Source organism: Annulohypoxylon maeteangense, assembly GCF_022496945.1.
Source record: "Annulohypoxylon maeteangense strain CBS 123835 unplaced genomic scaffold GGS22scaffold_5, whole genome shotgun sequence".
NCBI lineage: Eukaryota > Fungi > Ascomycota > Sordariomycetes > Xylariales > Hypoxylaceae > Annulohypoxylon > Annulohypoxylon maeteangense.
In genome coordinates, this window is record NW_025953252.1 from 1,021,710 (window position 1) to 1,049,062 (window position 27,353).

General features: G+C 46.8%; 11 protein-coding genes across 11 annotated transcripts; 7 read left to right on the forward strand and 4 right to left on the reverse strand.

The window, feature by feature from the left end:
• Window positions 1-1,351: 1,351 nt before the first annotated feature.
• On the forward strand, window positions 1,352-2,632 carry GGS22DRAFT_158577 (uncharacterized protein). Its single transcript, XM_047960661.1, has 2 exons — window positions 1,352-2,102; window positions 2,154-2,632. The coding sequence occupies exons 1-2, from the start codon at window positions 1,400-1,402 to the stop codon at window positions 2,243-2,245; spliced, it is 795 nt and encodes a 264-aa protein (XP_047820572.1). The 5' UTR covers window positions 1,352-1,399; the 3' UTR covers window positions 2,246-2,632.
• GGS22DRAFT_117127 (EF-hand) lies at window positions 2,531-3,538 on the reverse strand. Its single transcript, XM_047958124.1, has 6 exons — window positions 3,455-3,538; window positions 3,338-3,394; window positions 3,270-3,285; window positions 3,076-3,204; window positions 2,806-3,009; window positions 2,531-2,755 (listed from the first exon to the last, which is right to left on the reverse strand). The coding sequence occupies exons 1-6, from the start codon at window positions 3,455-3,457 to the stop codon at window positions 2,688-2,690; spliced, it is 477 nt and encodes a 158-aa protein (XP_047820573.1). The 5' UTR covers window positions 3,458-3,538; the 3' UTR covers window positions 2,531-2,687.
• Window positions 3,539-4,510: 972 nt separating this feature from the next.
• GGS22DRAFT_158582 (uncharacterized protein) lies at window positions 4,511-6,315 on the forward strand. The gene is made up of 5 exons (XM_047960662.1): window positions 4,511-4,754; window positions 4,810-5,049; window positions 5,268-5,450; window positions 5,538-6,134; window positions 6,192-6,315. The coding sequence occupies exons 1-4, from the start codon at window positions 4,667-4,669 to the stop codon at window positions 5,849-5,851; spliced, it is 825 nt and encodes a 274-aa protein (XP_047820574.1). The 5' UTR covers window positions 4,511-4,666; the 3' UTR covers window positions 5,852-6,134; window positions 6,192-6,315.
• On the forward strand, window positions 6,303-7,854 carry GGS22DRAFT_158583 (carbohydrate esterase family 1 protein). Its single transcript, XM_047960663.1, has 4 exons — window positions 6,303-6,322; window positions 6,392-6,706; window positions 6,757-6,876; window positions 6,945-7,854. Exons 2-4 carry the CDS (start codon window positions 6,548-6,550, stop codon window positions 7,542-7,544), a joined length of 879 nt encoding a protein of 292 aa, XP_047820575.1. The 5' UTR covers window positions 6,303-6,322; window positions 6,392-6,547; the 3' UTR covers window positions 7,545-7,854.
• Window positions 7,855-8,174: 320 nt separating this feature from the next.
• Window positions 8,175-10,945, forward strand: GGS22DRAFT_186815 (ATP-dependent DNA ligase; the record flags this gene model as incomplete). The annotated part of the gene is made up of 2 exons (XM_047964507.1): window positions 8,175-8,828; window positions 8,885-10,945. The coding sequence occupies 2 exons, from the start codon at window positions 8,175-8,177 to the stop codon at window positions 10,943-10,945; spliced, it is 2,715 nt and encodes a 904-aa protein (XP_047820576.1).
• A 56-nt stretch (window positions 10,946-11,001) lies between these two features.
• GGS22DRAFT_117183 (aldose 1-epimerase) lies at window positions 11,002-12,465 on the reverse strand. Its single transcript, XM_047958125.1, has 2 exons — window positions 11,626-12,465; window positions 11,002-11,566 (listed from the first exon to the last, which is right to left on the reverse strand). Exons 1-2 carry the CDS (start codon window positions 12,144-12,146, stop codon window positions 11,059-11,061), a joined length of 1,029 nt encoding a protein of 342 aa, XP_047820577.1. The 5' UTR covers window positions 12,147-12,465; the 3' UTR covers window positions 11,002-11,058.
• A 447-nt stretch (window positions 12,466-12,912) lies between these two features.
• Window positions 12,913-15,011, forward strand: GGS22DRAFT_158588 (uncharacterized protein). Its single transcript, XM_047960664.1, has 2 exons — window positions 12,913-13,168; window positions 13,260-15,011. The coding sequence occupies exon 2, from the start codon at window positions 13,473-13,475 to the stop codon at window positions 14,565-14,567; it is 1,095 nt and encodes a 364-aa protein (XP_047820578.1). The 5' UTR covers window positions 12,913-13,168; window positions 13,260-13,472; the 3' UTR covers window positions 14,568-15,011.
• Window positions 14,773-15,721, reverse strand: GGS22DRAFT_117194 (uncharacterized protein). Its single transcript, XM_047958127.1, has 2 exons — window positions 15,287-15,721; window positions 14,773-15,213 (listed from the first exon to the last, which is right to left on the reverse strand). Exons 1-2 carry the CDS (start codon window positions 15,588-15,590, stop codon window positions 14,978-14,980), a joined length of 540 nt encoding a protein of 179 aa, XP_047820579.1. The 5' UTR covers window positions 15,591-15,721; the 3' UTR covers window positions 14,773-14,977.
• Window positions 15,722-15,915: 194 nt separating this feature from the next.
• On the forward strand, window positions 15,916-23,065 carry GGS22DRAFT_199107 (DUF1744-domain-containing protein). Its single transcript, XM_047966237.1, has 3 exons — window positions 15,916-16,730; window positions 16,788-16,930; window positions 16,982-23,065. Exons 1-3 carry the CDS (start codon window positions 16,108-16,110, stop codon window positions 22,954-22,956), a joined length of 6,741 nt encoding a protein of 2,246 aa, XP_047820580.1. The 5' UTR covers window positions 15,916-16,107; the 3' UTR covers window positions 22,957-23,065.
• A 749-nt stretch (window positions 23,066-23,814) lies between these two features.
• On the forward strand, window positions 23,815-24,548 carry GGS22DRAFT_186820 (uncharacterized protein; the record flags this gene model as incomplete). Its single annotated transcript, XM_047964508.1, has 2 exons — window positions 23,815-24,140; window positions 24,206-24,548. The coding sequence occupies 2 exons, from the start codon at window positions 23,815-23,817 to the stop codon at window positions 24,546-24,548; spliced, it is 669 nt and encodes a 222-aa protein (XP_047820581.1).
• Window positions 24,549-25,174: 626 nt separating this feature from the next.
• GGS22DRAFT_158598 (GMC oxidoreductase) lies at window positions 25,175-27,304 on the reverse strand. Its single transcript, XM_047960665.1, has 3 exons — window positions 26,781-27,304; window positions 26,144-26,721; window positions 25,175-26,082 (listed from the first exon to the last, which is right to left on the reverse strand). The coding sequence occupies exons 1-3, from the start codon at window positions 27,173-27,175 to the stop codon at window positions 25,268-25,270; spliced, it is 1,788 nt and encodes a 595-aa protein (XP_047820582.1). The 5' UTR covers window positions 27,176-27,304; the 3' UTR covers window positions 25,175-25,267.
• Window positions 27,305-27,353: the final 49 nt, after the last annotated feature.

The following is a 27,353-nucleotide window of genomic DNA, read 5'->3' on the forward strand; positions in this document are numbered from 1 at the left end:
GCGAGTTGAACTAACCAACACTTTAAGCGTTAGATACCTAGATGTCTCTACAAGTCAAACATTACGATATTCTATAAGAGATCCAAGAAACGTTCACATATAACCGTCGTTAGGTGTCTCTCGAGAAACCATCTGAAGCTAACCGTGCTATGAATCATAGATATCCTAAGAAACTATATACTATATTAGGCGTGTTGCTCATCGATCGGGCAGTGAAACTCATGATTATCTAGTCGGTAGCCTACATAGGTAGGTAAGTAGGTACCTACAGGAAATATAGTCTTGGCTAAGTGGCTATGTATTCTGCTATGATTCATCTGACGTCAAGCTCTGTTCTTACGATCTCCTCGATACCCATCAAAAGACTCGTCTTTTAGATATATTGCTATAAGCCGAATTGAATGTTGAACTATAAGAGGAGGCCCGCCACCTCAACGTCTCGAGGGTAAATGTGGTAGGTAGGAGCACGCAAGGAGCACGCAAGATATCGCAGACCCTGTAGCTGCTATATACGACGCCGAGACTCTCATCTAAAGTTATCAAGCCTTGTGGACCATATGAAATAAGCTTGTGTCTACCAATTACCGAAAAGATCAGCACCATGTCGCAACGCTTATGCAGGGACTTGGGTTAGGCCAAGGAGAGATGAGGTGGATTAGGAAGCTTAAGTCGAACCCCAACCCGACTAACCCATATCTAGTCACCAACTACCGCGTGAGGCCTTCTTGATTCCCAGTCCCATATCGTGTTGAAACGGGCGTGTTGGGGATCATTACTGTATATACAGGCACACGGTAATAATCTTCCTTATTATTTTTAGTAATTCATGTGTGGTACGGCTACTACTGCTACATTCGGCCGTAAGCCACCAGTAACTTATCAAAATATGAGATATCTATGAATAATTCGGACATATAGTAAGTCAGATTTGTCAGGGTGTGAAATATCTCCGTTGCGGCCGCACTAGTAATCTCAATGCTACCCCATAGGTGTTTGTGGGGATAGATCATATCCCGCACCAATTAGGCAAGTAGCCTTACTCCCCCCTCTCAGCTCTCCCTCACTTACTAACTAAGAATGTTTCCACGGTTCCCTAATTTTTCTTACTATGTCATCGGGCTTCGTCCAATACGATCAGAGTTCTAGAAGCCGTTTCCCCCATGCCAACAAAACAGGTGCGTTCTTGTCAGGGGCTGGTAACACTAATACCCCGCGTAACGATCTGATGGTGTATGTCCGGGGTATTGACAAATTGGCGTGAGGTTGGAGATAACGACAAGCTAGATAGAAAGCATCAAGTGTATATATAGGATGTAAAATTCAAACATTTCTTGAAGTTCATCATCGATCAACAACTCAGCAAGAATCGTGACTCGTCTTCGAATCGACAGCCATCAACATGCATTTCAGCAAGAACACTCTCATGCTTCTCGCCAGCTCGACGGGCATTGCGTCCGGAGCCGCGGTCGGCCCGTTCTTCCCACATGGCAAGCCGGCCCCTGGTACCCCTATCTTGGCGAACAAGCCGTACCCGAACACCACTTACGGCGGTATCACTGTCATCGACACGCCTATCGTCCGCTTGGCTCAGGAGTACACCCGCAACCACAGCACGGAAGCCGTCTTCAAGCACCAGATGCGCTCTTGGCTTTACGGATCCCTCATCATCAACGCCAACGAGACTTTGAAGAACAGCGTCGATATCGAGGTCCAGGCCGTAGGCGCGCTCTTGCACGATCTCGGCTGGGACACATCGCCCAACTCCCCGGTCTACACGCTCGACCACCGATTCGAAATTGACGGCGCCATCGCCGCCAGGAAGTTCATCGAAAAATACGGTGATGAGAACTGGGACGCTCGCCGCACGCAGCTCGTCTGGGACGCCATCGCCCTCCACACCACCCGCACAATCTCCTACTTCAAGGAGTTCGAGGTCGCGACTATCGGCATGGGTATCGCCGTCGACTACGACAAGGAGGGTGCCGGTATCACCACCCAGGACTTCAACAACATCGTCGCGGCTTTCCCCGACGACGACCTGAAGAAGGCTACTAACGACACCTTCATCTACTTCTGCGCGACCAAGCCGGCTCAGACTTACGGTGAGTTTCCATGATCGGAAAATGAGGTGCCGATGCTAATCATCTACACAGACAACCAGCTCCAGCCGTGGGGTGAGCGATACGTCGCGAACTACTCGACCGTCGGCAACCTGAGAATCGACAACATCTTCAAGAAGCTATAAGGTCAGTGCGTTGCTTATGGGAGATCGGGAGTCAATGGCGGGACTGAGTTTGATGTTGCTGGTGTTGAAAGTGGCGGGCGGGCGCGGTGTTGGTATGGTTGATGTTGGTAGCGGAATTGATGGTTGATCGTGAGATTTGCGGGGTGTGTAACTAAAAGAATGGAAGTTCAGAGGGGAGCGGTCAACTCAAAAGTTTCGCCGTAAACATCTGCTGAATCAGACACCTTGTGTATTAGGTAGATAAATTTGAATATTTTGAATTGGTTTATTTGTTTCTATTGAGTGCACTTGGCAAATTGCCAAGCTATGCAATATCTGTGTAGAGGTAGGTACCTACCTAGGTAGGTATGGTAACACTGTTGTTACCGAGAAGTCTCATTACGTTACCCGCTGCGATACCCATAATTATAGGCACATAGCCAGAACCTAGGGGTCGACTTCATCATGAATATCCATTCAGAATGTCATTTTCTAGGTTCCTGGTCTTAAAAAAGTGCACGAATGCTTTGACTAGAAATTAGTTAGTAGACACTCGGATCGTAGAAGTCACCTTGGCTCACAGCTAAGTTTTCCTTCACCATCCACATTGTTGATGAGTTTCTCGACTTCAACATCACTGACAGATTCACCCAGGTTCTCCATGAGTTGCCGAAATTGACTCTGCGTGATTGAGCCATTTAGGGACGGTTCAAATTGTTTCCAAGCTTTGACCCATTCTTCATCCGGAGGCGGATACGGTTGACCGGTCATCATGGTGATGAACTCTGTTATATATTAGTTCATAGAATCCAAGTAGCGCAATCCATTTTCTAGATCGCAATAGACCTTACCATCAAAGTTGATTTGCCCATCACCGTCGAGATCAACTTCCTTGATGATCTGTGCTACCTCTTCTTGTGTTGGTGGCTTGCCTGGGCTCTGAGACATAACCTTCGCGAACTCCTCGACGCTTATGTTCCCTAGACAGTAAGCTCGTTAGCTCTAGACAACAGTGCAGTCTAGTTATCCAAAAGACATTACTCACCACCCTTGTCTATGTCCTGTGAAAAATGTTAGCTTCCTATCTATTTCATTGAGAGAACTGCTACTTACATATGAGTCAAAGAGATCCTTGAAGACTTGAATCTCCTCCGGCGATAAATTTCTTGCCTAGTCGTTTGAGTCAATTGAGGTCATTTGGACTTCCCCATCTAGATACTTCACACCTACCATGTTGAGTTTCTGTTAAGATTTTCTGATAGATAGGAAAGGTTATTGCGATCCTGCAGCCAAGTCGACTTGTTAATTGAATAAAAAACGGTGAAATTATGTGAAGCCTGAAGGAAAATCTCAGGGGATATATAATTACACACTAGACAGGGGATGCTGTAGCGCTTGGATGTTGGCGATGGTACAATGCATGAAACAAACTCCTGTTCCAGACTAGGAGATCGACACAGGCATAACTTGACCCGAAAATTGCTTCGGTTATGGTCGATCCACACCTAGTCGTTACTAGGTGGGTACATTTTCCCGGTGTGTGGGAATTTTTCTCTCACCTTTCAGCGCTTTAAGCTGACATTTATTCCCTTCGAACACCATCTCGGGGGTTAATTACAAAGGTGACAATGATGTTTCTTGATTACGTCTTCCAAAATCTGACGTGGTCTGTGTGTTGGAAGTATCCTCAAATCCAGGACTTTGAACAACTATTAGTCACGTGATGAAAATTTTGTTAGAAGCAAACGTTTTAATAAAAACTTTGGAATTTAAGTACTTAATACATATCAATGGCCAGCCGCCGTGAGATACGGAGCCGAGCCGAGCCTAGTCGAGAATGCTAAAAATGGAAATTACAATAACATTAGTAGTAGAAAAGATCGCCGAGTTTTGGGGGTCATGTATATGCAGCTGCAAGCACTTATATTAATTGCGTCTTCCAAGATTATCCACCATACACTATAACACAAGTACGATACCTCCTGAGGTCCCTATACTATAACTACTTAGTCCTTATTGATTAGGAAACTTGAACCAATTCAATACCTATTCACAGACCTACATTACCTTTAGGTACCTACCTACCTACTTACGATTTGCTTCCCACGAACATATAAAGCTGAAAATAAATGAATGAGGACATGTATGGTACCAAACCAGACGTGAGGGGAAATCAAGATAATCCAATCAGGTTACCAAATGACATATCAGCATGGTAGATGCAGTTTAAATACCACCAAATAAATGCAAGACCACGGCACTATCACGCCTATCATAAACATCTTCCCTCTTTCAGATATGAGTCTTAGGGGTCAAGAAAACGAGGCTTTGCAGATTTGGAGAAGAAAGTGAAGTAGTTAAATCCCACCTTTATTAGCTTGCTCCCAAGTTTGAATATTCTAAAACTACTATGCTTCATAACGTCTGCTTACCTGTCTTATCATGACTATCTTGAGACGGCTAGTCTCGAATGTACACTCTCTAATCCTACGCACTTATCCTGAACCACTAACATGTTATAACATATGTAGTATGTATCTACGAACTAGCGATATGGAGGTTAGGTGATATTGACTGCAATATAGATAATGGGTATCTGGAAGCACAGAGAGTTGGGAAGGTTCCAGCTTTATGTGCTTCTGGTTCGAACTTCTTGACTTATTATGATTCGTGCCAACAGTGTATTAACGAGGTTGGAATAAGCTGGACAGAATATCTCCCGCCCTTGACAGAATATGTCGACTATTGTAACTCGACTAATCCGAATCAGTTAAATCAAACAGCAACTGATTTATCCTATTCTGTTATACCGACAACAATATCTTGGTACGTTGAATTTCTGCATTACCTAGTATATCCAATAAAATTCAAGTTGCATATATCTTTCATCAGTACCTCTTAGGTATTAAATAATCATCTTGGCTATCTTATTGACGCACGTGTGTTTAGTACGTGAATAATCTCATTATGAATCTAAAATATCACGATATTTTAGTTCAAATTCGCGACCTAGCGACCCAATCAAAGATTAACTCTAAATTAGCTCCAGTGACAACCGGTGATATCTTAACAACCTGGTTGTTTACCACGAGTGTCACTATATATCCACCAGTGCCTTCTACTACAGTTGTTCAAATCGCACAAACTGTAAACGGGAAACCAACCACTTACACCTTCACAACCACATATGCAAATTTGCCAATTGGTGGAGCTGAGGTCACTAATGGTAAACGTCCGACTTTTATATAAATTCCAACTCTAACAACGAGTCCCGTCTCCTCAAATTTATATACATGAACTAATCTCTTGAAAGGCACAAGTACCCCGCCTCCAACACCCAGTCCAGATCTAGCAGCACCTATAAGTCATTCAAGCCATCCAACCCGCGCTTGGATTGCTGGTCCTGTTGCTGGTGGCGTAGTTGCAGTTTCAATCGTCATGTTAGGATCTCTCTTCCTCTGGCGTCGTAATAGAAAGAGGCGTCAACCTTCAGCTGAACTTGAGGCACGCGGAATCATGGAAGAAAAATCGGAATTAGAAGCCCCAAACTATCCGCAAGAGCTCAATGCGGTCAACACGAGAGCATTACATGCAGACGCACCTCATGAACTAGAAGCGAATAGATGATTCGAGAAACCAAGCTTGCATGGAAGGCTGAAGGCTTGTTGTTCAAGATACTGGCCTTCATAGAAAGATGCCAGAACTCGGTGTGCTGATGATCGGATATTAGACATAGGGACTAGAAGATGGCAGGGGAATTAAGGGGCTTTCATACAGCGGTTAACTAGGTACTAGGTAGGTACCTTCCTACCTAGACTAAGGAACCAAACAGAATTCATAATAGACCAACACTCTTTTCCGATCAAAACTATCAAATTTACATATAGAAACATAAAAGCATCTTATATAAGTTCGCTATCACAAAGGATAAATATGACATAATTAGAGCTAACACGCGGCCCCTCAGACCGGCATTTCAACCCGATGCGATGGAACCGTACGTAGGGATCTGAGATTGAATTGAATTTAGACGATTCGAGCCATCTCTATTACTCCGTTACATTCGACACTTGGCTATCCTGGATGGATACCTACTAGGTAGGTAATTAGCCGACTCTAAATGCCCGTTCACCTAAATGGGTAAACGTGGATTGACGTTGCTTGTAGGGCATCTTGATCGGTATTGGGTCTCGGGTTCGAATATATATGAGCAAGAATCCATATATATCCGAGACCTGAATCTTACCTTTTTATGCTTATTAAAAATCTAACATTCTCTAAGGAAAAGACTTAAGCCATATCGTTTTCTGACCCAAATTCACTATGAAGGGAATTTCTAGTACCTTGGCAGCGCTGCTGTGTTCTTCCACGACATATGCGGCGTTGACACAGGTGGCCAACTGGGGAGAGAACCCGACAAGCCTTGACATGCAAGTCTACCTTCCTGCTAAGTTAGCAGAGAAGCCCGCAATCATTCTCGCTGTAAGATGCTCAACGAATCTGTGTGGTTCAAAGGTTAATGAAGAAGATAGCTACACTACTGCGGTGGCACGGGGCCTGCATACTATCAAATGGCGAAGTACGACACTTATGCCGACGCACAGGGCTTCATAGTCGTCTACCCATCTACTAAGAAGGATAGCAATTGTTGGGTGAGTCTTCCTCTTAGAACCTAGACGAATTCGTCCTCCGCGAATGCTTGCTAAAAATGATATTACAGGACGTTGCATCCCAAAAGACGCTCACGAACAATGGAGGAGGTGATAGCACGGGCCTGGTCAACATGGTTAAATACTTGATCGAGAAGTATAACGCAGACCCGGCGAAGGTGTATGCCACTGGCTCCTCATCGGGATGCATGATGACCAACGTGCTCTTGGCTGTATATCCCGACGTATTCGCCGCTGGATCGTGTTACTCGGGCGTCGCTGCGGGGTGTCTCGCAGGCTCTCCTGGATCTAGCCCGCAAAGCGCTGATCCCCTATGCGCCAGCGGCCAGAACGTCAAGACGGGTGAACAGTGGGCGGAGCAGGTGAAGGCGATGTATCCTGGGTTTACTGGGTCGTATCCTCGCATGCAGACATTCCACGGAACTGCTGACCACTTTGTGGAATACAAGAACCTAGCAGAGCAACTGAAGGAATGGTCCGCTCTTCTCGGAGCTGAGTTCACCAAGAATGTCACGAACACGCCTCAGTCGGGCTACACTCAGATGGTGTATGGGGACGGAACCAAGTTGGTGGGGTACTCTGCAGCCAACGTCGGCCACACCGTGCCCGTCCATCCTCAGCTTGACGTAGCTTGGTTTGGCCTGGGATAGGATGTTGACTTCGTGAGATGAATTACTGATATGGGAAAGTCGTATCGCAGATAGCTGAGAAGTGGACTATGAGTTGTTTCAATTGCCGTTAATGTTGAATGAAATCTGCAACCCCTTGTAGACCGCTTCGTATTGTCGGCTACGACACGTCAACTGCGTTATTAGCGTTACCATCAAGGTGAATTAATCTCAGAGGACGTTTTCTAGAATCGTCAATATGAGCGTCGTCGCTTATGTATGTTCGGGTAAATACAGCTTGCCAAAAGTAGATAATGACTTTGGTATGGAAGAAAAGGGATGGTGGAGTGGCTTGAGTGGCTTGATTACCAAGAGTGAAGTTGGAATTGAGAGGTCCCCATAATTTTCAGTCCACGCTTATGTCATCCTGATTACCTAAGACATCTTTTGCACTTATCGGCTATGTACATATGTATTCTAGTATACCTACTATGCAGAAAACACATATCGTTCGCCGAATGACGACAGCATCATTTACATCACTTCAACAAACAAACGCGTGTATCGGACTCCTGGAGAATAAAGTGCATATGCGACAGTATTTAGTCCTGGATAGGGTATATAAATGACTCTTCACTGTTGGTCTATTTTCCGAGACGTCTTGAAGTCGTAATGTCTAGTCCGACAAAGAAGCGAAAGCTAAATTCCGGGACCTCGAAATCATCCGGTTTACCTTCTAGAGGACTAGAGTACTTTTTCTCCAAACAGAAGCAGAATAAAAACTCCCAGAAGGATTCACAAGAGGTCCAGAGGACTGAGAGTCCCTCATTATCTCAAGATGAAGGTCATGGTATGACGGATGAAGAACTGGCGCGAAAGCTCCAGGCTGAGTGGAACAAAGAGACCGAAACTACCGAGCGCGCCTCCGGATCTCTAACACCGTCCACGGTTTCAAATTCCCGTACCACTCCAGGTATCACCGAAACTTCCCAGATATCCCGGGAGTCTCCGAACCTTATTCCGGAGATAACGGAAACCGAGAAGAAAGGCAAAGGCACTTTGTCGCTACAGTCCGTTTCAGCTTCCGTGGACAGTATCTCGGAAACTATACCCTTTGACGATAGTCCTCTAACCTTTGATACTGCTGAATACGTGTCAAAACTTCGAGATCACTGGGTTAAAGATGGGGGTGATGCGTCCTACGCACTTTTAACACGCTGCTTTGTGCTCGTCAATGGCACGTCCAGTCGGATAAAAATAGTGGATACCTTAGTCAACTGCCTCCGTGTTCTCATAGAAGCAGACCCTGAGAGCTTACTTCCTGCGGTAAACTAATTTGACACTTTTATGAGTTAAGTAATCATGCTAATTATTATATATAGGTCTGGCTTGCGACGAACTCAATCTCACCCCCGTATATCTCACTGGAACTCGGATTAGGCGGTTCAGCTATCTCCAAAGCACTCAAGAACGTATGCGGTTTGGACAGTCGCTCTTTGAAAGCTATCTACGATAAATACGGCGACGCGGGTGATGTCGCCTTCGAGGCAAAGAAGAAGCAGAGCTTCACACTACGGAAGCCAAGGCCGTTAACGATCAAAGGTGTTTACCAATCTCTCGTTAAGGTCGCCAATAGCCAAGGGCAAGGAAGTGCAGAAGTAAAGCAGCGAATCGTGGATCGATTACTCCAGGATGCCCGGGGTGGTGAGGAGAGTCGCTATGTTGTCCGCACGCTATGCCAACACCTTCGAATTGGCGCGGTCAAGACGACTATGTTGATAGCTCTGTCTCGCGCCTTTCTTCTCTCACGACCACCCAACGTAGATTTCCCCTTGAAATCTGTAAGCGATCTTAAGGCGTTGAAAAAGGAAGAGTTAGCTGAGGTATGGAGTAGGGCCGAGGAGATCGTGAAAGCATGTTTCGCAAGGCGTCCTAATTATAACGACCTCATACCTACTATGCTTGAGATAGGAGTATGCGATGAGCTTTCACTGAGATGTGACCTGGCGTTGCATATTCCCCTAAGGCCGATGTTGGGAAGCATTACGAGGGACTTATCTGAGATGCTCACGAAACTACAAGGGAGGGACTTTGCCTGCGAATTTAAGTACGATGGACAACGGGCACAAGTTCATTGCGACGAGAAGGGGAAAGTGTCAATTTTCTCCCGGCATTTAGAGGTAATGACCGATAAGTATCCGGACCTGGTGGCGCTCGTACCGAAGATTCGCGGTGAAGGCGTCAGCAGCTTTATCATGGAGGGCGAAGTTGTCGCGGTGGACCAGCAGACCGGGGAGTTGAGGAACTTCCAGACTCTTACAAATCGAGCACGAAAAGACGTCGAGATTGGTAGCATAACCATCGAGGTATGCTTATTCGCGTTCGACCTGATGTACTTGAATGGCCAGCCTCTACTCGATCGGCCTTTTCGTGAACGAAGATCGTTATTACGATCACTATTTATCGAAATACCGCATCGCTTTACCTGGGTCAAGAGTCTCGACGCTACATCGCAAGATTCTGAAGTCGTACTAGACTTCTTCAAGCAGGCGACAGATACTAAATGCGAGGGCATTATGGTCAAAATTTTAGACAATCTTCCGGATCTACCGGCACCAAGCCAAGTTGCAGATGATCTTAACGAAACGACCGGCGAGGTGGGAGAAAGTGAGACCCTTACACTTCCAAAGAAATCCAAAGCGAAGAAAGGCAAGGGGAAAGCCAAGGATACCTCAAATAATGGGGCCGGAGAAGAAAAGAAACCATCTTCACGACGGAAAGCGCTACTCGCCACATACGAGCCCGACAAGCGTCTTGACTCGTGGCTTAAGGTCAAAAAGGATTACAGCAGTTCATTCGATACCCTAGATCTCGTGCCCATTGCCGCATGGCATGGTCAGGGCCGAAAGGCGAAGTGGTGGTCGCCGATACTTATGGCAGTACGCAACGATGCGACTGGCTCGCTTGAGGCCGTATGCAAATGCATATCTGGCTTCACAGACACCTTCTATAAGGCGAACAAGAAATTCTACGACGATGGTTCTGGCGAGGAACCACATGGCCCAGATGTTCCGGGAAAAGAGGGGGAGGAAGTGGAAGATAATAATGCCGGAAAATATAAGAATGTCCGCGGAATGAAACCAAGCTTTATTGAATATTACGGCCCGGAGCCGGATGTTTGGTTCGAGCCTCAGGAGGTATGGGAGATGGCGTTTGCTGATATTACGTTATCCCCGATCTACACAGCCTCTATCGGATTAATCAGCCAAGAGCGTGGGCTGAGTATGCGGTTTCCACGCTTCCTGAAAAAGCGTGAAGATAAGGGAATTGAGGAAGCCAGTAGCAGCGAATTCCTGGCTGGACTGTACAGAAAACAAGAGGCCAAAGCGCCGACTACGCCCGCCAATCAAGAGGTTGAGGATGGTGAGGAGGAGGAACTATAATCGCTCATTTTATTTGAGTGGTTAATGATAGGAATTCATAGGTAGATATATGTTGGACACTTTTTCTGAGGTGTCTCTAGATACCCAATCGTCATATGGTATTAAGTGATGGATTACTCTTTCCAAGCCTTATACACGATGCGGGCTCCGTATTTCTCTCCCTTCTTGAGAAGCATCTGGCTCCTCCAGTCGTCAACATTGATTGCGTTCACAAACCGACTAGGTTCGACACAGAAGCCACTCCGCGATCCACGTGCAGGTGCGCCACCTACAGCAGGCACGTCAATCCATTTTCCGGTATAAAATTGGAACGCAGGCTCTGTGCTTAGAACCTCCAAGTGAATCTTTCTCTCCGGATGGTGAGCTGAGACAAGCTTGGTCAAAGGAAGGGCTCTTGTGTCTACGGGCACTGAGCTGGGTGATTTTGACGGATCGACGATGAAGCAGTCATCGAAATCTGGGCCTTCGGCTCCTAGGGTGAATGGGGTAGTCGTCGCAACTTTGGTGTATGCTGTTGGCCCTGACGTTGGAATTCCCCACTCGCTAAGAGGGAGATATGAGTTAGTTGAAAGCTGGACTTCGGTTCCCTCAATACTCGGGCCTCCCGAAAGGTTAAAGTACCTGTTAATGTCAGCGGCTTATATCCTAGAAGTGATCTATTTGATCTTGATTGAGCATACGAGTGGTTAGTTATGTTTACTACCGTCTCCTCGGCGCCTCCTACAAGCTCGGCGTCGTATTCTTGACCGAGGACTATTACCTCTTTCCCATTCTCGATAACTTTGCCGGTCGTATAGAACACCTTCACAACGACCTCGCCGGGGAATCCCTCATCTCCATCCTCGCTTGTCAAGCTGAACTCGACGGTCTCTCCTCCTTGGAGTCCCTCGACTCCGGGGATCTGACGTAGACCCACGGGGGTTGGGCCCTTCCAAATACGCTTACCCCAGCCAACATCTCCGCCGTGCAAGGTATTAGGTCCATTATTTGCGACGAAGCTGTAGGATTTGCCTCCGTTTATGGAATGAATCTTGGCGTCCGAGATGCGGTTTGCGACGCGACCGATGGTTGCGCCGAAGTGCGGGCTGTTATGCGAGGCATAGAGTTCTTGGGTTGGGAACCCTTGTACAATGTTGAGGCCCCCGACCTTGAAGGACTGAATGATGGCGCCTAGTGGCAAGAAGGAGATCTCATCCGCCATGGTGATATAAAGTGTCTTCACTTTTTATGGATATTCTATTCTTAAGAGATGATAGGTAGTTTCAAGTTTGAACGATTAATTAGATAGAGCTTGAGCTCAAGGTGGGAATGTAGTTAAATAAGAAAGCGAGACTGGAATGTTAAGTCTTAGCTGAAGGAGCATTGGAAGACAAATGTATTCAGGCTATATGAAAAGCTTGGAAGTTCACGAGACATGGAAGTGACGTGTGGAGTGACTATGAGTATTTGCTAACTCATAGTTGCTTAAAGCATTGGATCGCATCATGAGATGGCGGGGTAGGACGGATTGGCGGGCTGGCGGGGTAATTGGGTAGTACAAGGCGGGTTATAGATTCCGTTTTACCTCATCATTCCACCGAGCCCGCCGCGATTTCTCAACTTTACCATGTCGTTACACAGTCGAAATATTAGGTAATCAACAAATGGAGAAACGAGCCAGTCATTGAAGCAGCCACGATCCGAGTAACTGGATGTGGAGTTTTCCATTACTAGGTACATCAAGGTTTGATAGAACCTACATGGTACCTGTTGCTAAACAACCATGGAAGTGGGTTTTAACATACAATACGGTTTCAGATAGTAGAACCCTGATGTCCGACGGATGTGAATATTAGAGATGTTAATTCTTTGAGTGAAAGGTATAACATAATATTCAAAAATTAAAGTTGTGGGAAAGACGTAATGACTCAATTCCCGGATAACCCTCGTCCCGTAAACAATAGTTCGAACTGATAAGAATTAACCTTGTCATGTCGAACTCAAAGCTACTAGCTGGGTTGAAGCTGCCACTCAGTTGAAGAACATTCCGGGACCAATCGTTGTTACAGCCCTACGAGACTCCATCTCCCATTAGGCAAGAGGCGTGGAGCCATACCAAGGAACTTACACTTACATGCGTGGCTATTACCCACGTGGAGGTACCTGCCTATCTACAAACCTACACAAATGCACATCTCTTAACAAACCTACACACGGTCGCAGGTGCCATCTCATCAGCGTGAGGTAGGTAGTCGCATCGATAGGTCTCGCTAATTCTTCCAATTCAATACACATTCGTGCACGTACTAACCATTTTCTTCACTTCACTTTTAAGGCAACACGACAGCACCCATCCTCCAGCACCCAGTACCCAAGCTTGGATGCTTTAACTGAATCAATAATACAATACTTATTATTAAATACATTCCACAGATGGATACTCGACTTTAATTCTTCACAGCTCTTTTCCTGGGCTCTAATCGTCCTGTTGTTCACTCGTCTAACTATCTAATTTCGCTGTTCCACTCCTCTGACGATTAAAGCAGCGATGGCTGAATCATCACCGCTTAATCAAACTCCCAAGCGCAAGCGTGACGATGTACTCAACGAACAACGCACTATCGACGCATCACCTAACCCTTATGGTCTATCTAACACTATCTTTTCCTTTCAGCCTCCGATCCTTAAACCAGTGGATACGTCTCGTAATGAAACCTTTGAGGACGGTAACAGCAGCCCTCGAAGTAAGGTTGCTCAGCAGTTCCGAGAACTCGCCCTTGGAAGTGGGGGCGGGGTAACTCATAATGAAAAGACCGATGGAACAGTCGTTATGGGAAATAGATCGGGAACGGGAACGGGAGCTGGAACAGATGAGGCTAGCCTCCAATCTGTAGTCGATAGCCCAAGATTTTCACCAGAACTACCAATATTCGATTTTGATGGAGGAAGCAGAAGTAGCACGTCTGCCGAAGGCATGCAACTCGACGATGTTGACAACCTATCACGCAAGCGTGTCAAATTACCCGACCAGCCCAACCATTCTTATTTCCAAGACGCGGATGCGATGGGGCTAAACGGCGAGGCGAACACGACCGACCTTAGCTCTCTTCAACGACGTAGTCAATCCCCAACCTTCACGCCACAGACGGTCGTTGATCCTTCTATTATGCGATTGATGAGAAATGAAGGTTCCAGTCGCTTGCGAAAATCATACCCATCTATCAACCGACTGTCGGATTCTAAGTCGCGTAGTCGAAAGCGCGCAGGAACGCCTCCTTTAACGAAGCGAAAGACGACAGATGCATCTATCGAAGAGGAACCCGTTATTGTCGACCCAGTTCGTGCCTCTCTTACGTGGCATGAAGACGAAATTACTGTTTACGACCCCGAGGACAAAGATGATGACGGTACCGGTATCAACGGTATTGGTTTTAAGCCAACTCCTGCGATCGCCTACGCTCGAGCGCAAAAGCGAAGACAGCAACTCGCCGATTACAGGAAGCGGGAAGAGAGTGAAGCTAGGGCGAGGAGGAATCAGCGGCGCCGACAACAACTCGGCAATGCTGCGCAGTTGGAAAGGCAGCATTCCATGTCACGCGTGCGTTTCTCGGATGCGGAACCAAGTACCGTGGTCACCAATTGATCGCGATGACCAGTCACCATGTTACGATTTGAAGACGAATTCTGGTATTTGGGGCGTTATATAAGCACAACTGGTTACGACTGACGAATACGGCGTTCGATAACTCTGGCGCAAATTATTGGCACGAGAAATGGCCAACACAATGGAAATGCATCTTTTATTTTGGAATTATTTGGCTGGATTGGCTTTTTTTATTACACATGGACAGCTATCAAAATCGCATAGCCTCCAACCTCCATCTATCGCAGTCCACATTCCGTGGGAGCCCAAGCTGGCTTAGGCGCCAACATCATAGAAATGCATGGATTTCAAGTATTGGCACCCGGAGGAGATAAGATCTCACGGACCAGTAACTATTAGTATGTACAGTAGCAACAATCGCTATCGAGAATCTCATGGATTAAATAGGTTCACCATAATTTATACCAACTTTTCTTTGCGAGCTCTTGCCTCTCTTTTTCTTGTTTTAATCTCGCTGCCTCGGCCTCTTTTGCTGCTCTCTCGGATGCCTTCTGACTCATGATTTCCACCATTCGTGCTACAGAGGCGTACTCTTTTGCTCGTTGCGCCCTGCAGTATTCCCATTGGATTATCGAACTTATGAAAAATGTACCGAATGCCCAATTCGCGGCTTTGGGTATCCGTCCTGAGGACCACATGATTAGCTAACGCGCGTTGAATCGCTAAGAGCTAGAAGCTTGGGCGCTATGCTGATGTACCTCCTGTAATATAGCGACCCGCGCCCACCACCGCTCCTGCCCCAATGCCTGTCATGAGCCCCTGGCGCGCACACGGTATCTTATGTAAACTGAAGAAGTCGTCCGATTTTATAGATTGGAACGCATCCTGTACCGAAGGCTTCGAGGTAGGTTTTTCCTCGGCTGCTCCTTCTGCGCCCGCTTTAGCCCCAGAATGCCGTTCCGGGTGAGGGAATGTTTCGTACGTTTGCGCCTGCTGGGTCGTTTCGGTCGGCTCGGGAGGGGAGCCGCGCATTGTAGGCGGCTCGTTGTCGTCTTGCGCCATTGCAATGCGGGCTGGGGCTGCGGAATAGTGAGCTTGAATTTCGGGACCTATGGTTCGGTTTTTGGTGGTACGAAAATCGCTGTCCGGACCTATGACGCCGATATGCAGTGACCCACTATAGATATTCAGTAATGCAATTTTCTGGTTTGATGAGTGATGCTGGGGTTATGCGTAAACTGAATCAATTAAAGAACGCGACCCTTGTAATTTTTGGAAAGCGCGTCTCAATGCAGAGACGCGTTTCGCGTTAATAGACAGGGGTTTGTAGTCTGCCCAATACCAATTATTGTTTCTTCCCATTACAAACACAATACCATATAGACAATCTCGACTTCTACGACGGCAATCGTTGAACTGTCTTATTTGAAATCTTGCCGTGGTTACCTAATTATGCGCATTGGACTCTTCATGACAACGATCTATGGTTTCTCTCGAGTTTAATTAATATTTTCCTCAGAGGAACCCCTCGACTTCCCTCGACGGCTCTTAACCTCGACCCTCCTTAGTCACATCCAATATGCCAAACACATCTCTTCGGCGCCCACAAAAGGGGTATGCCCGCCGGGGCGGAAAACAAGCCTACCATGGAGCCAACCGGACCCGAACCTTCGCTGCCTCGACTACTCGAACTGAAGGCACATCGGCCGACGAGAGAATCGAGCGAACGCTCCTTGCGCAACAGATCGACGAATCGATGGGTTTTGCTAGACATGAATCAGGTAGAAGAAAAGAAGGTTGGCTTGTGAACGTCCAACCCACCACCGTGGCCCTCGACGACGACCGATCTCCTGGCGGCAGAGCGGCGCTAGACTGCTATTTCATCGAGAACGATGGGCAGACTTTCAAAGCTACCGTCGAGTACGAACCATATTTCGTCATCGCATGCCGAAAAGGGCGGGAAGGCGAAGTTGAAGAATGGTTGAAACGAGTACCTGGCGGCGGCGTTGTGCGCAACGTCAAACGAGTTGAGAAGGAGGATTTATCTATGCCAAACCACCTTCTCGGATATAGAAGAACATTCCTTGAGTTGCGGTTTAGAAATGTGCAGGACTTAATGACTGCGAGGAGAGAAATAATGCCTATAGCGGAGAAGAATAAGAAGTCTATGGGCACGGTCGATGTTTATGCGGAGGTTGCTGCGTGGGTCTCCCTATCCGAGCAGTATTCTTCAATGGCCATGTGCTAACCTTTCCACAGCGAACAAGCTGGCTTCGACCTTTTTGATGATTCACGAGATGACGATAGACGAAATAATGCTTCATTTTCGGACGCTAGCGACTATATCGTCGATATTAGAGAGTACGACGTACCGTACCATGTAAGAGTTATGATTGATATGGGTGAGTCTATTATAAATGTCACTCGCCTCCCTAGGCTAATCGTTATTTCAGACATCCGAGTAGGCAAATGGTATTTCGTGGAGGCAAAACATGGCATCACTACAATTACGCTTAATGAAGAACACATCGTCCAGGCGGACCCTGTGGTAATGGCCTTCGATATCGAGACGACCAAGGCCCCTCTCAAATTCCCCGACGCTGCTGTGGATCAGGTCATGATGATGTCGTATATGATCGACGGACAAGGTTTCCTCATCACTAATCGAGAAATTGTCTCTGAAGATATTTCCGACTTCGAGTACACACCGAAACCTGAATATCCTGGACCGTTTATGATTTTCAACGAGCCTAACGAGAAGGCCGTGATTGAGCGGTTCTTTTCACACATAAAGGAGGCGAGACCCACTGTCATCGCAACATACAACGGTGATTTTTTCGATTGGCCATTCGTGGAAACAAGAGCAAGTGTCAATGGTATTGACATGTATCGCGAGATCGGGTGGAAGAAAGATAATGAGGATATATACAAGTGCACATATGGTGTCCATATGGATTGCTTGGCATGGGTCAACCGTGATTCCTACTTACCACAGGGAAGTCGAGGCTTGAAAGCCGTCACCGTTGCCAAGCTTGGCTATGATCCGGACGAACTCGACCCGGAGCTCATGACGCCATACGCAAACGAACGTCCTCAAACACTAGCAGAGTACTCAGTCTCAGATGCCGTCGCTACCTATTACCTGTACATGAAATACATCCACCCTTTCATCTTCTCTTTATGTACCATTCTCCCCCTTGGAGGCGACGACGTACTGCGGAAAGGAACGGGTACACTGTGTGAGATGTTGTTGATGGTGCAGGCATACCAGCACGAGATCATACTACCGAATAAGCACATGTCGCCAAAAGAAGCATTTTGGGATGGGCATTTACTGGATGCTGAGACTTACGTTGGTGGTCACGTCGAAAGTATTGAAGCTGGAGTATTTCGAGCGGATATTCCAGTCAACTTTGCGGTCGACCCAGGGGCAGTGGATGAACTGCTCGGCGATCTGGATAATGCGCTTAAATTTGTTGTTGAGATCGAGGAAAAGAAGTCTCTAGACGATGTTACGAACTACGATGAGGTCAAGCAAGCGATTGCGTCACGGTTGTTACAGCTCAAGGAGACCCCTAACCGAAATGAGAGACCACTGATATATCATTTGGACGTCGCATCTATGTACCCGAATATCATGACGACGAATCGATTACAACCCGACTCTATGATCCAGGAGTCGGATTGCGCCGCCTGTGATTTTAACCGTCCAGGGAAGACTTGCGACAGGAGATTACCATGGGCTTGGAGAGGCGAGTACTTGCCAGCGAAGCGGGACGAATACAATATGATTCGGCATGCGCTTGAGAATGAGAAATTTCCAGGGAAACGTCCAGGCGCCCCTATGAGAACGTTCCGGGAATTACCGGAGGACGAACAGGCTGCACTCACTAGAAAACGATTACAACTATACAGCCAGAAGGTGTACCACAAGATCCGTGATCAAACCACGATTGTTCGGGAAGCAATCATCTGTCAACGAGAAAATCCATTCTACATTGACACAGTGAGGGATTTCAGAGATCGTCGGTACGATTACAAGGGGAAGGCGAAAGTCTGGAAGGGGAAGACCGAGTCTCTCAAGTCATCTGGAGCAGCGGCTAATGAAGTCGACGCCGCCAAGAAGATGATCGTTCTTTATGACTCTCTGCAGCTTGCGCACAAGGTTATTCTGAACTCCTTCTATGGGTACGTCATGCGAAAAGGATCCAGGTGGTACTCGATGGAGATGGCGGGTGTTACCTGTTTGACTGGCGCAACAATTATCCAGCTGGCAAGGTCACTCGTTGAACGTCTTGGACGGCCCCTAGAGCTGGATACTGATGGTATCTGGTGTATGTTGCCAGCAACGTTCCCCGAAAATTTCTCCTTCAAGCTCAAGAACGGCAAAAAATGTACTATCTCATACCCTTGCGTGATGTTGAATCATCTCGTCCACGATAAATTCACAAATCACCAATATCAGACATTAGTGGATCAGAAGACGTTTAAATACGAAACGCATAGCGACAACTCTATCTTCTTTGAGGTGGATGGCCCTTACAAGGCCATGGTCTTACCAACGTCAAAGGAAGAAGACAAGAATTTGAAAAAGCGATATGCCGTGTTTAATGACGACGGTAGTCTGGCTGAGCTGAAGGGATTCGAGGTCAAGCGAAGAGGTGAACTGAAGCTCATCAAAATTTTCCAACAGCAGATCTTCAAGTTTTTCTTAGAAGGAACTACTCTTACAGAATGCTACGCCGCTGTAGCAAAGGTCGCGAACAGGTGGTTGGATGTTTTACACAGCAAGGGTTCAACATTAGCCGATGAGGAACTTATCGATCTCATTTGCGAAAACCGAAGCATGTCGAAGACTCTTGAGGAATACGGAAGCCAGAAATCCACTTCGATCACGACGGCGAAGCGTTTGGCTGAATTCTTGGGCGAACAGATGGTCAAAGATAAAGGTCTTAACTGCAAGTATATCATCTGCGCCAAGCCTCGAAATGCTCCGGTCACTGAACGAGCTGTACCGGTCGCAATCTTCTCAGCCGCGACAGATATCAAGCGACGTTATCTGACAAAATGGCTCAAGGAAGAACCGTCTGATACAGACCCTAGGGCGTTGTTAGATTGGGATTATTATCTAGAACGTCTAGGCTCTGTCATCCAAAAGTTGATCACCATCCCTGCTGCGTTGCAGAAAGTTCGCAACCCAGTCCCACGAGTGCCCCATCCAGACTGGCTTCAACGCAGGATTAACATCAAAGATGATAAGATGAAGCAGAAGAAGTTGACCGATCTCTTCGCAAGTACCAAGGGACCTTTAGAGGATATAACGAATCTTACGGGTCCGAGGCTTGATGATCTCGAGGATTTTGGGTCCAAACTGCTAAAACCGAAGAGCACGACCGCAGCTATCAATGCGTCCCAACAACCGACATCAACGGCAGCGAAGCGAAAATCACCAGAACCAGAAAAGGAGAACCTTGATCCCTTTGCCGCACTTCCAAAGAAGATGCCGAACCCTTCAAAAGATTACCCAGCATTCTTGGAGTACCAGAAAAAGAAGTGGAAGATTCAAAAGCAAGCTCGGATTCGCCGACGCCACCTTTTTGGAGATCGTCGCGGTAACTTGAACGGCAATATCCAACAGACGTTCCGCCAAAGAGCAGAAGTTACGTATAGAAATACATGGCAGCTACTTCAGCTTCGCGACACAGACAATCCAGGCGTAGTAACTGCATTCGTCTTAATTGATGCCAAAATTCACCCGCTCAAGATCAAGGTTTCACGACAGGTGTTTCTCAATCTGAAGAGCAAAGATTTACCTGACATAGATGTGGAAGGTTGCGAGGTCGAGCAGGTCAATCATACCTTACCCAATGGGCACTCCTCGACGCACCTATTCAAGATCACTGTGCCTGAGGATATCTACTTTGCCGAGGCAGCAAAATTCTCGTTGCTCTTTAACCACCCGAGTGTAGAAGGAGTATATGAAAAGCAAGTTCCATTGAACATGCGAGCAATGCTCCAGCTCGGAAATCTATGCACTATTGACGAAAGTCAACCCGGTGTACTAGGGAAAGGTCTTGAGCAGGGTTTTGATCTTGATGGTCTAAAAAAGCCTACGAAGCCAAGAACCTATTTAGACTCGAACCCTCTCGCGTACCTCTACATATCACATATTACCGCCGGCGAGAGGCAGATTTTTGGTATATTCTCTTCAAGCGGCGACCAAGCCCATATAGTCATTCTGCAAAAGACCAAGGACTCTGGCCAAGATCTACCGAATGTCACCAAGATCTACAGCGACATGTTCGTAAGGAGGCGACAAGAGGCAGAGGGCACAAATTGGCAAGAATGCTTTTCGTACCAGGAAAAATTAACATTCAAGGTGACTCAAGTAACAACACGGCGCAAGGCGCACCTAGAGATCGGTGACCTCATCAAGAAGATGAAGAAGGATGAATTAAAGCCTCTGATGCTTGTCATTCAATCCTCGCAGCAGAACTTACTCGTTCACGATGTTCCCACACTAGCCGAATTTCCCATCCTGCCTCTTCGGTATGACCAAGCGGACAGCTCTCTCCCACCTCTCGGCTGGCAATCAGTTGTCGCTAAACGCCTTGTTTCGCACTACCTCAACCTTGGATCCTGGATCCTACACCTAACAGCACTAGCAAGATATGGTAACATACCATTATGTAACCTAGAACGCGACGATCCTAGATTTCTTATCGATGTCGCATATGCTCGCCGCCTACAGCTAAATAATGTCGTTTTATGGTGGTCGCCGGGTCCCAAACCAGATCATGCAGGCTATGAGCAGGATGACGTAACAGGTCCCCTCGATACCGTTGTAATGCCATCAGCGAATAACCCTGGCACGTATGCATCAGTCTGTATTGACCTCGAAGTTCGGAATCTTGCTATCAATACCATCCTCACGTCCTCTTTAATCAACGAACTTGAGGGTGCAGACTCGATTTCCTTCAACCCGGCAACAGACTCAGCACCATCAGATGGCACTGAAGTTCTCCATTCCGAAGGAGCATTTGCCAATGCGGGCGTTCTTGTACTACGTGAGATGGTCAAATCCTGGTGGGCGGAAGCATGCAAAGGCAGTCCTATGGCCGATATTCTGGTCCAACATTTGGTACGATGGGTTGAGTCACCTGACTCATTCATGTACGACCGAGCGCTTCACTACTATGTGCAAATGATGAGCCGAAAAGCTCTGCTCCAACTGATGGCGGATTTCCGCCGAGTCGGTTCGCAAGTTGTATTTGCAAATGCAAATCGACTTCTCTTACAGACGACAAAGTCCGAAGTGGGGAATGCATATGCATATAGCCAGTATATCCTAAAGAGTATCAAGAGCAAGCCACTGTTCCACTTTATTGATCTCGAAATCAAAGAGTACTGGGATTACCTAGTATGGTATGATGAATTCAACTACGGTGGCAAGGCCTGCCAAGAGGTTGTCGAGGCTGAGCAACAAAGTCTTCAGACTATCATGAACTGGCAAATGAAGACTTTCCTGCCTGTTCGTCTGCAGGATACATTCCAACATTGGGTGGTTGAGTTTATACAGCTCATGCATAAGATTAAGCGACCATTACTTGCAAACGGAGATCCTGACGCGAGTTTCCGTCTTACCCAACTACCAATGCGCGATAGTTCTCAAGATGACAGTCATAAACCACAGATTATCCTCGCTACCGATTTTGAGAAGAAACTCAAAAAGGAAATGCGTTCCCTCGTCTCGACCCAGGCTCGCGAGCTTCTCCACCCGGAGCTCGCATCGGACTGGTCATTCCCGTCCTTGCCAGGCAGCCACATTAAGAATATGCACAACCGTAACGCTGTGCTAGAGCTCGTTAAGTCTCTTATGCAAGTGCTCTCACTAGATAAGAACATCACGATGGAGGCGCGACTCCTAAGGAAAGACCTCCTTGCATTATTCGAAGTGCGGGAGTTCAGCAAGGACGGTGCGTTCCAAAATCCGAGTGAGAGCTTGAAGATCCCACAATGGAGCTGTCCTGAGTGCACACTCGCTCGTGACTGGGACTTATGCCGTGACGAGTCCCTACTCCCAGATCTGGGGGATACCGAGGCGGAAATTAGAAAGGCGGCGGCGTCCAAGGTGTGGCGATGCCAATTCTGTGACGCAGAACTTGAGAGGTTGAGGATCGAGGAGAAGCTACTGGCCGACGTACAGGCAATGGTCGTGGAATGGGCCACCCAGGATCTTAAGTGCGAACGGTGCGGTAGCGTTAGGCTCAATGACCTCATGGAACATTGTACGTGTAGTGGCCCGTGGACAGAAAGCGTCAAGAGGGACGAGGTGGTTAGGAAACTAGGCGTTTGTCAAGGTATCGCTAAGTGGTACGGGTTGAGGATGCTAGAGAGTCTAGTTGCGGAGGTGTTAGGGGGGCTGTGATATAGTTCGTGGTAAGGGATAAGGTATAAAGGAATAAAGTCAAACAAGCCTAGATAGTTACCTAGGTGTTAGGTTAATACACTTCTCAGCATTTTGAGGTCATTTTGAGGTCATCGAAGTTGTAATTTGTCCCGTGGGAATGGCCGCCAAATGTTTGCTTCTGTCAACCAAGCTTCTGGATGAAGGTTTTGCAGAGTTGTTAACCTAAGAAATTCTTGATCCGAAGGATAACTGATTTCAATGTTGTGATCAGTTCCAGCTTCTAGGGAGGCAGATATGTACTTGTAGCTCAATTCACACTCGCTTCGTTCGTTACCCACATTCACAAGCCATCCTTTCTCAACACACCAATTCAACACAACGTATTCAACTACATTCAAGAGTAGGTGTCATAGTAGGTATATACGCCGGGGAGGTTATGGTGGCTTCGAAGTCGCCGCAGCAAATGATATGGCGGTACAAAAGACCTATTACAAGATAAAGATCCTCAATGAGGAGACAACTAGAGGAGCAACATGCTAAGTGGGGCTGTTAGGGGACAAGTAAGGCGAATTTCTACCGACAGAGAGTTAAGATCTTTCAAAAGTATATGTAAGGGGTAAAGTACCTACCTAAGGTTGGAAGTAGCTCCTGATCCAACGGAGCGGTCACCTATCATCTGTCGCCAAGCATACGTTGACTTCCTCCCAACACTGCCACACCCGAGAATATTTATAAGTATGGAAGGTGGACGGAATTCCCAAACCTACCGATTTTTACTCCCCACTAGGTACGTGTATCCGTAGTTTACTCCTATAAACCGTCCTCATACCAATTGCCCGTCTCGTTTTCCAAATTATAACGACGACGTCCTACTCGATGTCTGAACCAAGAAAGGCCCAATCAGCAATACATGATGGTCTTGAGCTTTACATCCCTTCCTGCATACTTGAACCACCTCATTGTCATCATCCTCCACCACCCGACAAGCCACTTAGGATTCGGATACAAGGACCATTAGAGACTATAGAGAAGCTCTTGCCAAACGAGTCTTGGTATCCGGTTGGGCCTTTTCCGCAACCAGGCGGCATTAAACTCGCGGATTTGACGCACCGGACTCTATACGGGGAGGGATGGGATAATGCGGCGATAGCAGTACGAGATGAGTACAACGCTTGGGTCATGAAGAACAGAATCCCCCAAGAGTAGGAGCGCAATTGCTGAATTCTGCCTTTCGACAATGACGAGAACTAATTCCTATCTCTACTAGCCACATTGATTATTACGGGGTCACGCTCGACCATCTGGTTCCGAAAGATGATCCCGACCCGGAAGTACTTTGCATCAACATCATTGAAGTAGACGAAGAAAACGGAGGACTTTTCGCGGATGGAGGGAAAATGGCGAACGAATGTCTTCTGTTTCCCGTCGATCCGAAAGAATATACAGGGAAAAAAGTCCTTGCTGTACCGAGATGTTGTCAGAAGAAAAGGGGTACGACGGATCGTAAAACGATAAATGGCCTGGTTGAGGAGATGGATATCGCGCTTCAAAATCCAGAAACAATGTTTAAGGGGGTAGATTGGGTTTTCGATCGCCCTACTGCTGCATAATTTAGAGGGGTATATACCTAGGTATGAAAACCTCGCTCATAGCTATTTCCATCTCTAAAGTTTTTTCGTGTGCAGAAACAATTAGCTGAAGCCCTCCTAAATTGCAGTATTTTTTGCACCCTGTAACTTTTTGTCCATTGATGAAGCTGCCTAAACAGCCTTGAACTATAGCGCTTATCCACTAGAATTTAGTGGATAAATCGCTACCAGGTTTCAATTTCGGATTAGTAAGCACGCGAGTAGGTTTACGTAAGAGAGTAAGAAATTGGTGATTATATAATTGCGCATTGGTCAAGTCGGAACTTGGAACAAGGGATGATGACATAATCTACTTAGGGGTTAATTATATAGTACATTACTTGTTCGATTGAATCTAATTGTTCTAGTCACCTACGCTACTATTATTTCATTCATAAATAATTTAAGAAGATAAATTCGTCTCAATAACCCATTTCTTAAAAGATATACGTCCGAGGGTTGTCTGCCTCTAGGCAGGTACTTGTAGGAGATATCCACCAGCACTGCTTAGTAAGGAGCTTGGGGTAGGGGTTAGGGTTGTATTATTAGGTAATCCTTGTAAACGAAATTTGAATTTACTTTTATCAAAGTCTTTATTGCATATGTCATTTGAATGAAAATCATATGATTTCGATTTCTTCATAGAATACCTATTCATTTAGTGCTGCATACGACAACAATTCCCATCTCAAGGCTCTTGCTTAAGACCACCTGCCTGCGTTATCCTCGCGTATCAAGTGAGCTCCTTTCTCTGCAATGGCATACACCGTGGCTTGAAGATGCGCACTTATTTGAAGTGGCATTATGCTTGCATCAACAACCCTCAGTCTCTTCACACCATAAACCCGGAGTCGATCATCAACTACCCCTGAATGAATACCACCACTCCCTCCCATGCCGCATGTTCCCACTGGATGCCAGTCAGTCGAAGTGTTCTTAACAGCCCAACCCCTTAATTCCGCATCACTCTCTATCGAAGATGGTGGAACTACCCTTGATCGGACAACCTCGGATAGGGGTGCCGACTGACAAATTTTATCGGCAAATCGTATACACTGCGTCATGGCGTCGAGATCTATCTCCCCACCGGGACCAGAATAGTATCCTGGATTGATAATTGGTTTTTCAGCGATAGTCAATCGACGGCCCTCGCTTCGCTCAAGCTCGGACCGCTTCCGGATGTGGATGCTTCCCCGCGAGAATGGGTATTGCAAAATTTGTAAGATACTCGCATATTTCTTCCCAGTGTCTGGTTCTGGCTGGAAATCTGAGCTCCAGTTCGTAAGGTCGAAGATATACTCAAATTGGCCGAGACGGGTGGAAGGGTCAAAGCGGCTTTGCAAGATTTTCGTTTTCTCTTCGGGATGCCGTTCTAGTGTTCTGACTTTCGAGGCGATTTTCTCAAACCCCCCTTCAGATGTTGCTGTTGAAATTGGCAAGTAACAATAAGGGGTGCCTGGAGGCTCTAGCTTAGGCTTTTCTAGGGATGGGTCAACTTCGAAGACGGATATGGAAACTATCTAGAAATCAGCGCATAGCTCGTAGGATGGACGAAGCCTAGGCAGATAGACACCCACGAAGATGATCCTGCAGGTTTTCGCCAACATTTGGATTGGCCACTTTGACCTCTATACCCGCATCTTCGAGGATATGAGGATTTCCTACTCCCGAAAGCTCCAGTAACTGTGGTGACTGGACACTTCCTGCACTGATAACAACCTCCCTTGAGGCAGATACGGTGTAAGGATTTCCCCTGTGCATAAAATGAACACCTGTTGCAGTCCATTCTCCGTTCTCCTGGCTGATAATGACCTCTTGGACAAGAGCCTCTGCCAAGATGAGTAAGTTCTTTCGCGAGGAGTTTGGCACATAATATGCCAGCGAAGCGTAGGATCTAGTGTTATCGTCAGGATTCACCGAGTTTAGATTCGTCCAGACGCCAACGTTTGACCCTGAATGATGAGCTCTATTCTCTGGGATGCCTAGGTTTATCAGAGTATCATAACAGAGTCTATGCATCTTCGAGTACTCCTTGGCATATGACGCATGAATTGGCCCGTCAGTACCGACAGCCTGTGGATCAAAGTGCAGTTGGTAGGCTGCTTGAGCTTCTTCGCTAGGCACATGAATTCTCTCGGATTTCTTGAAGAACGGCCTAGGATGGTAGTCAATCGTTTAGTCCACGATTCCTCAGATTGCAAGAGAAAAGCTCACAACATATCATTCCAACCCCACCCCTTATTCCCCAGACCTTCCCAGGCGTCATAGTCTTCCTTATTGCCACGATTCCAAGTCATCAAGTTCAACGCGCTTGTACCTCCCAAAACCTTCCCTCGTGGCCAGGCAAGAGTTCTTCCGCCTAATCCCGGCTGGGGAACTGTTTCGAATTGCCAGTCATAATTGGTCCCTAGAGTCTTCAAAACCGGACTGGGTGCGTTGATAGTGTCTTCTTCTAGGGCAGCCGGTCCCGCTTCAAGGACGCCAACGGTTATGTTAGGGTCTTCGGATAAACGCGCTGCTATTGCGAGACCAGCCGTTCCACCGCCTATGACGATGTAATCGAATTTGCGAGCAGCGAATTCGACGGGACTGATTGAGGTTGCGGCCATGTTATGAAAGATTACGTCGTGTGATTTGGATCAGGATTAAAAGAGAGGAAGTATTAGATTATAATAATGGGAAGTATACCTACCTAGGTAGTAGATATCATATTTGGCATCCCAGTCCAGTTGATAATAACTTATCTTTTGGTCACACAGATGCCCCCCCCCCCCCTGAATCCTCTAT

Bases quoted from the DNA above. Each gene is read 5' to 3' on its own strand.
- GGS22DRAFT_158577 (XM_047960661.1), top strand. From the start codon at position 1,400: ATGCATTTCAGCAAGAACACTCTCATGCTTCTCGCCAGCTCGACGGGC. The intron at 2,103-2,153 runs GTGAGTTTCCAT...TCATCTACACAG, and splicing joins CAAGCCGGCTCAGACTTACG to ACAACCAGCTCCAGCCGTGG.
- GGS22DRAFT_117127 (XM_047958124.1), bottom strand. The intron at 3,010-3,075 runs GTAAGGTCTATT...AATATATAACAG, and splicing joins TGGGCAAATCAACTTTGATG to AGTTCATCACCATGATGACC. The intron at 2,756-2,805 runs GTGAGCCAAGGT...ACTAATTTCTAG, and splicing joins TGGTGAAGGAAAACTTAGCT to TCAAAGCATTCGTGCACTTT.
- GGS22DRAFT_158582 (XM_047960662.1), top strand. From the start codon at position 4,667: ATGACTATCTTGAGACGGCTAGTCTCGAATGTACACTCTCTAATCCTA. The intron at 5,050-5,267 runs GGTACGTTGAAT...ACTCTAAATTAG, and splicing joins TATACCGACAACAATATCTT to CTCCAGTGACAACCGGTGAT. The intron at 5,451-5,537 runs GTAAACGTCCGA...ATCTCTTGAAAG, and splicing joins TGGAGCTGAGGTCACTAATG to GCACAAGTACCCCGCCTCCA.
- GGS22DRAFT_158583 (XM_047960663.1), top strand. From the start codon at position 6,548: ATGAAGGGAATTTCTAGTACCTTGGCAGCGCTGCTGTGTTCTTCCACG. The intron at 6,707-6,756 runs GTAAGATGCTCA...TGAAGAAGATAG, and splicing joins AGCCCGCAATCATTCTCGCT to CTACACTACTGCGGTGGCAC. The intron at 6,877-6,944 runs GTGAGTCTTCCT...ATGATATTACAG, and splicing joins AGAAGGATAGCAATTGTTGG to GACGTTGCATCCCAAAAGAC.
- GGS22DRAFT_117183 (XM_047958125.1), bottom strand. From the start codon at position 12,146: ATGGCGGATGAGATCTCCTTCTTGCCACTAGGCGCCATCATTCAGTCC. The intron at 11,567-11,625 runs GTATGCTCAATC...TGACATTAACAG, and splicing joins GTAAACATAACTAACCACTC to GTACTTTAACCTTTCGGGAG.
- GGS22DRAFT_158588 (XM_047960664.1), top strand. From the start codon at position 13,473: ATGGCTGAATCATCACCGCTTAATCAAACTCCCAAGCGCAAGCGTGAC.
- GGS22DRAFT_117194 (XM_047958127.1), bottom strand. From the start codon at position 15,590: ATGGCGCAAGACGACAACGAGCCGCCTACAATGCGCGGCTCCCCTCCC. The intron at 15,214-15,286 runs GTACATCAGCAT...TGTGGTCCTCAG, and splicing joins GGGTCGCTATATTACAGGAG to GACGGATACCCAAAGCCGCG.
- GGS22DRAFT_199107 (XM_047966237.1), top strand. From the start codon at position 16,108: ATGCCAAACACATCTCTTCGGCGCCCACAAAAGGGGTATGCCCGCCGG. The intron at 16,731-16,787 runs GTGGGTCTCCCT...ACCTTTCCACAG, and splicing joins GTTTATGCGGAGGTTGCTGC to CGAACAAGCTGGCTTCGACC. The intron at 16,931-16,981 runs GTGAGTCTATTA...TCGTTATTTCAG, and splicing joins AAGAGTTATGATTGATATGG to ACATCCGAGTAGGCAAATGG.
- GGS22DRAFT_158598 (XM_047960665.1), bottom strand. From the start codon at position 27,175: ATGGCCGCAACCTCAATCAGTCCCGTCGAATTCGCTGCTCGCAAATTC. The intron at 26,722-26,780 runs GTGAGCTTTTCT...CTACCATCCTAG, and splicing joins TGGGGTTGGAATGATATGTT to GCCGTTCTTCAAGAAATCCG. The intron at 26,083-26,143 runs GTGGGTGTCTAT...ATTTCTAGATAG, and splicing joins AAACCTGCAGGATCATCTTC to TTTCCATATCCGTCTTCGAA.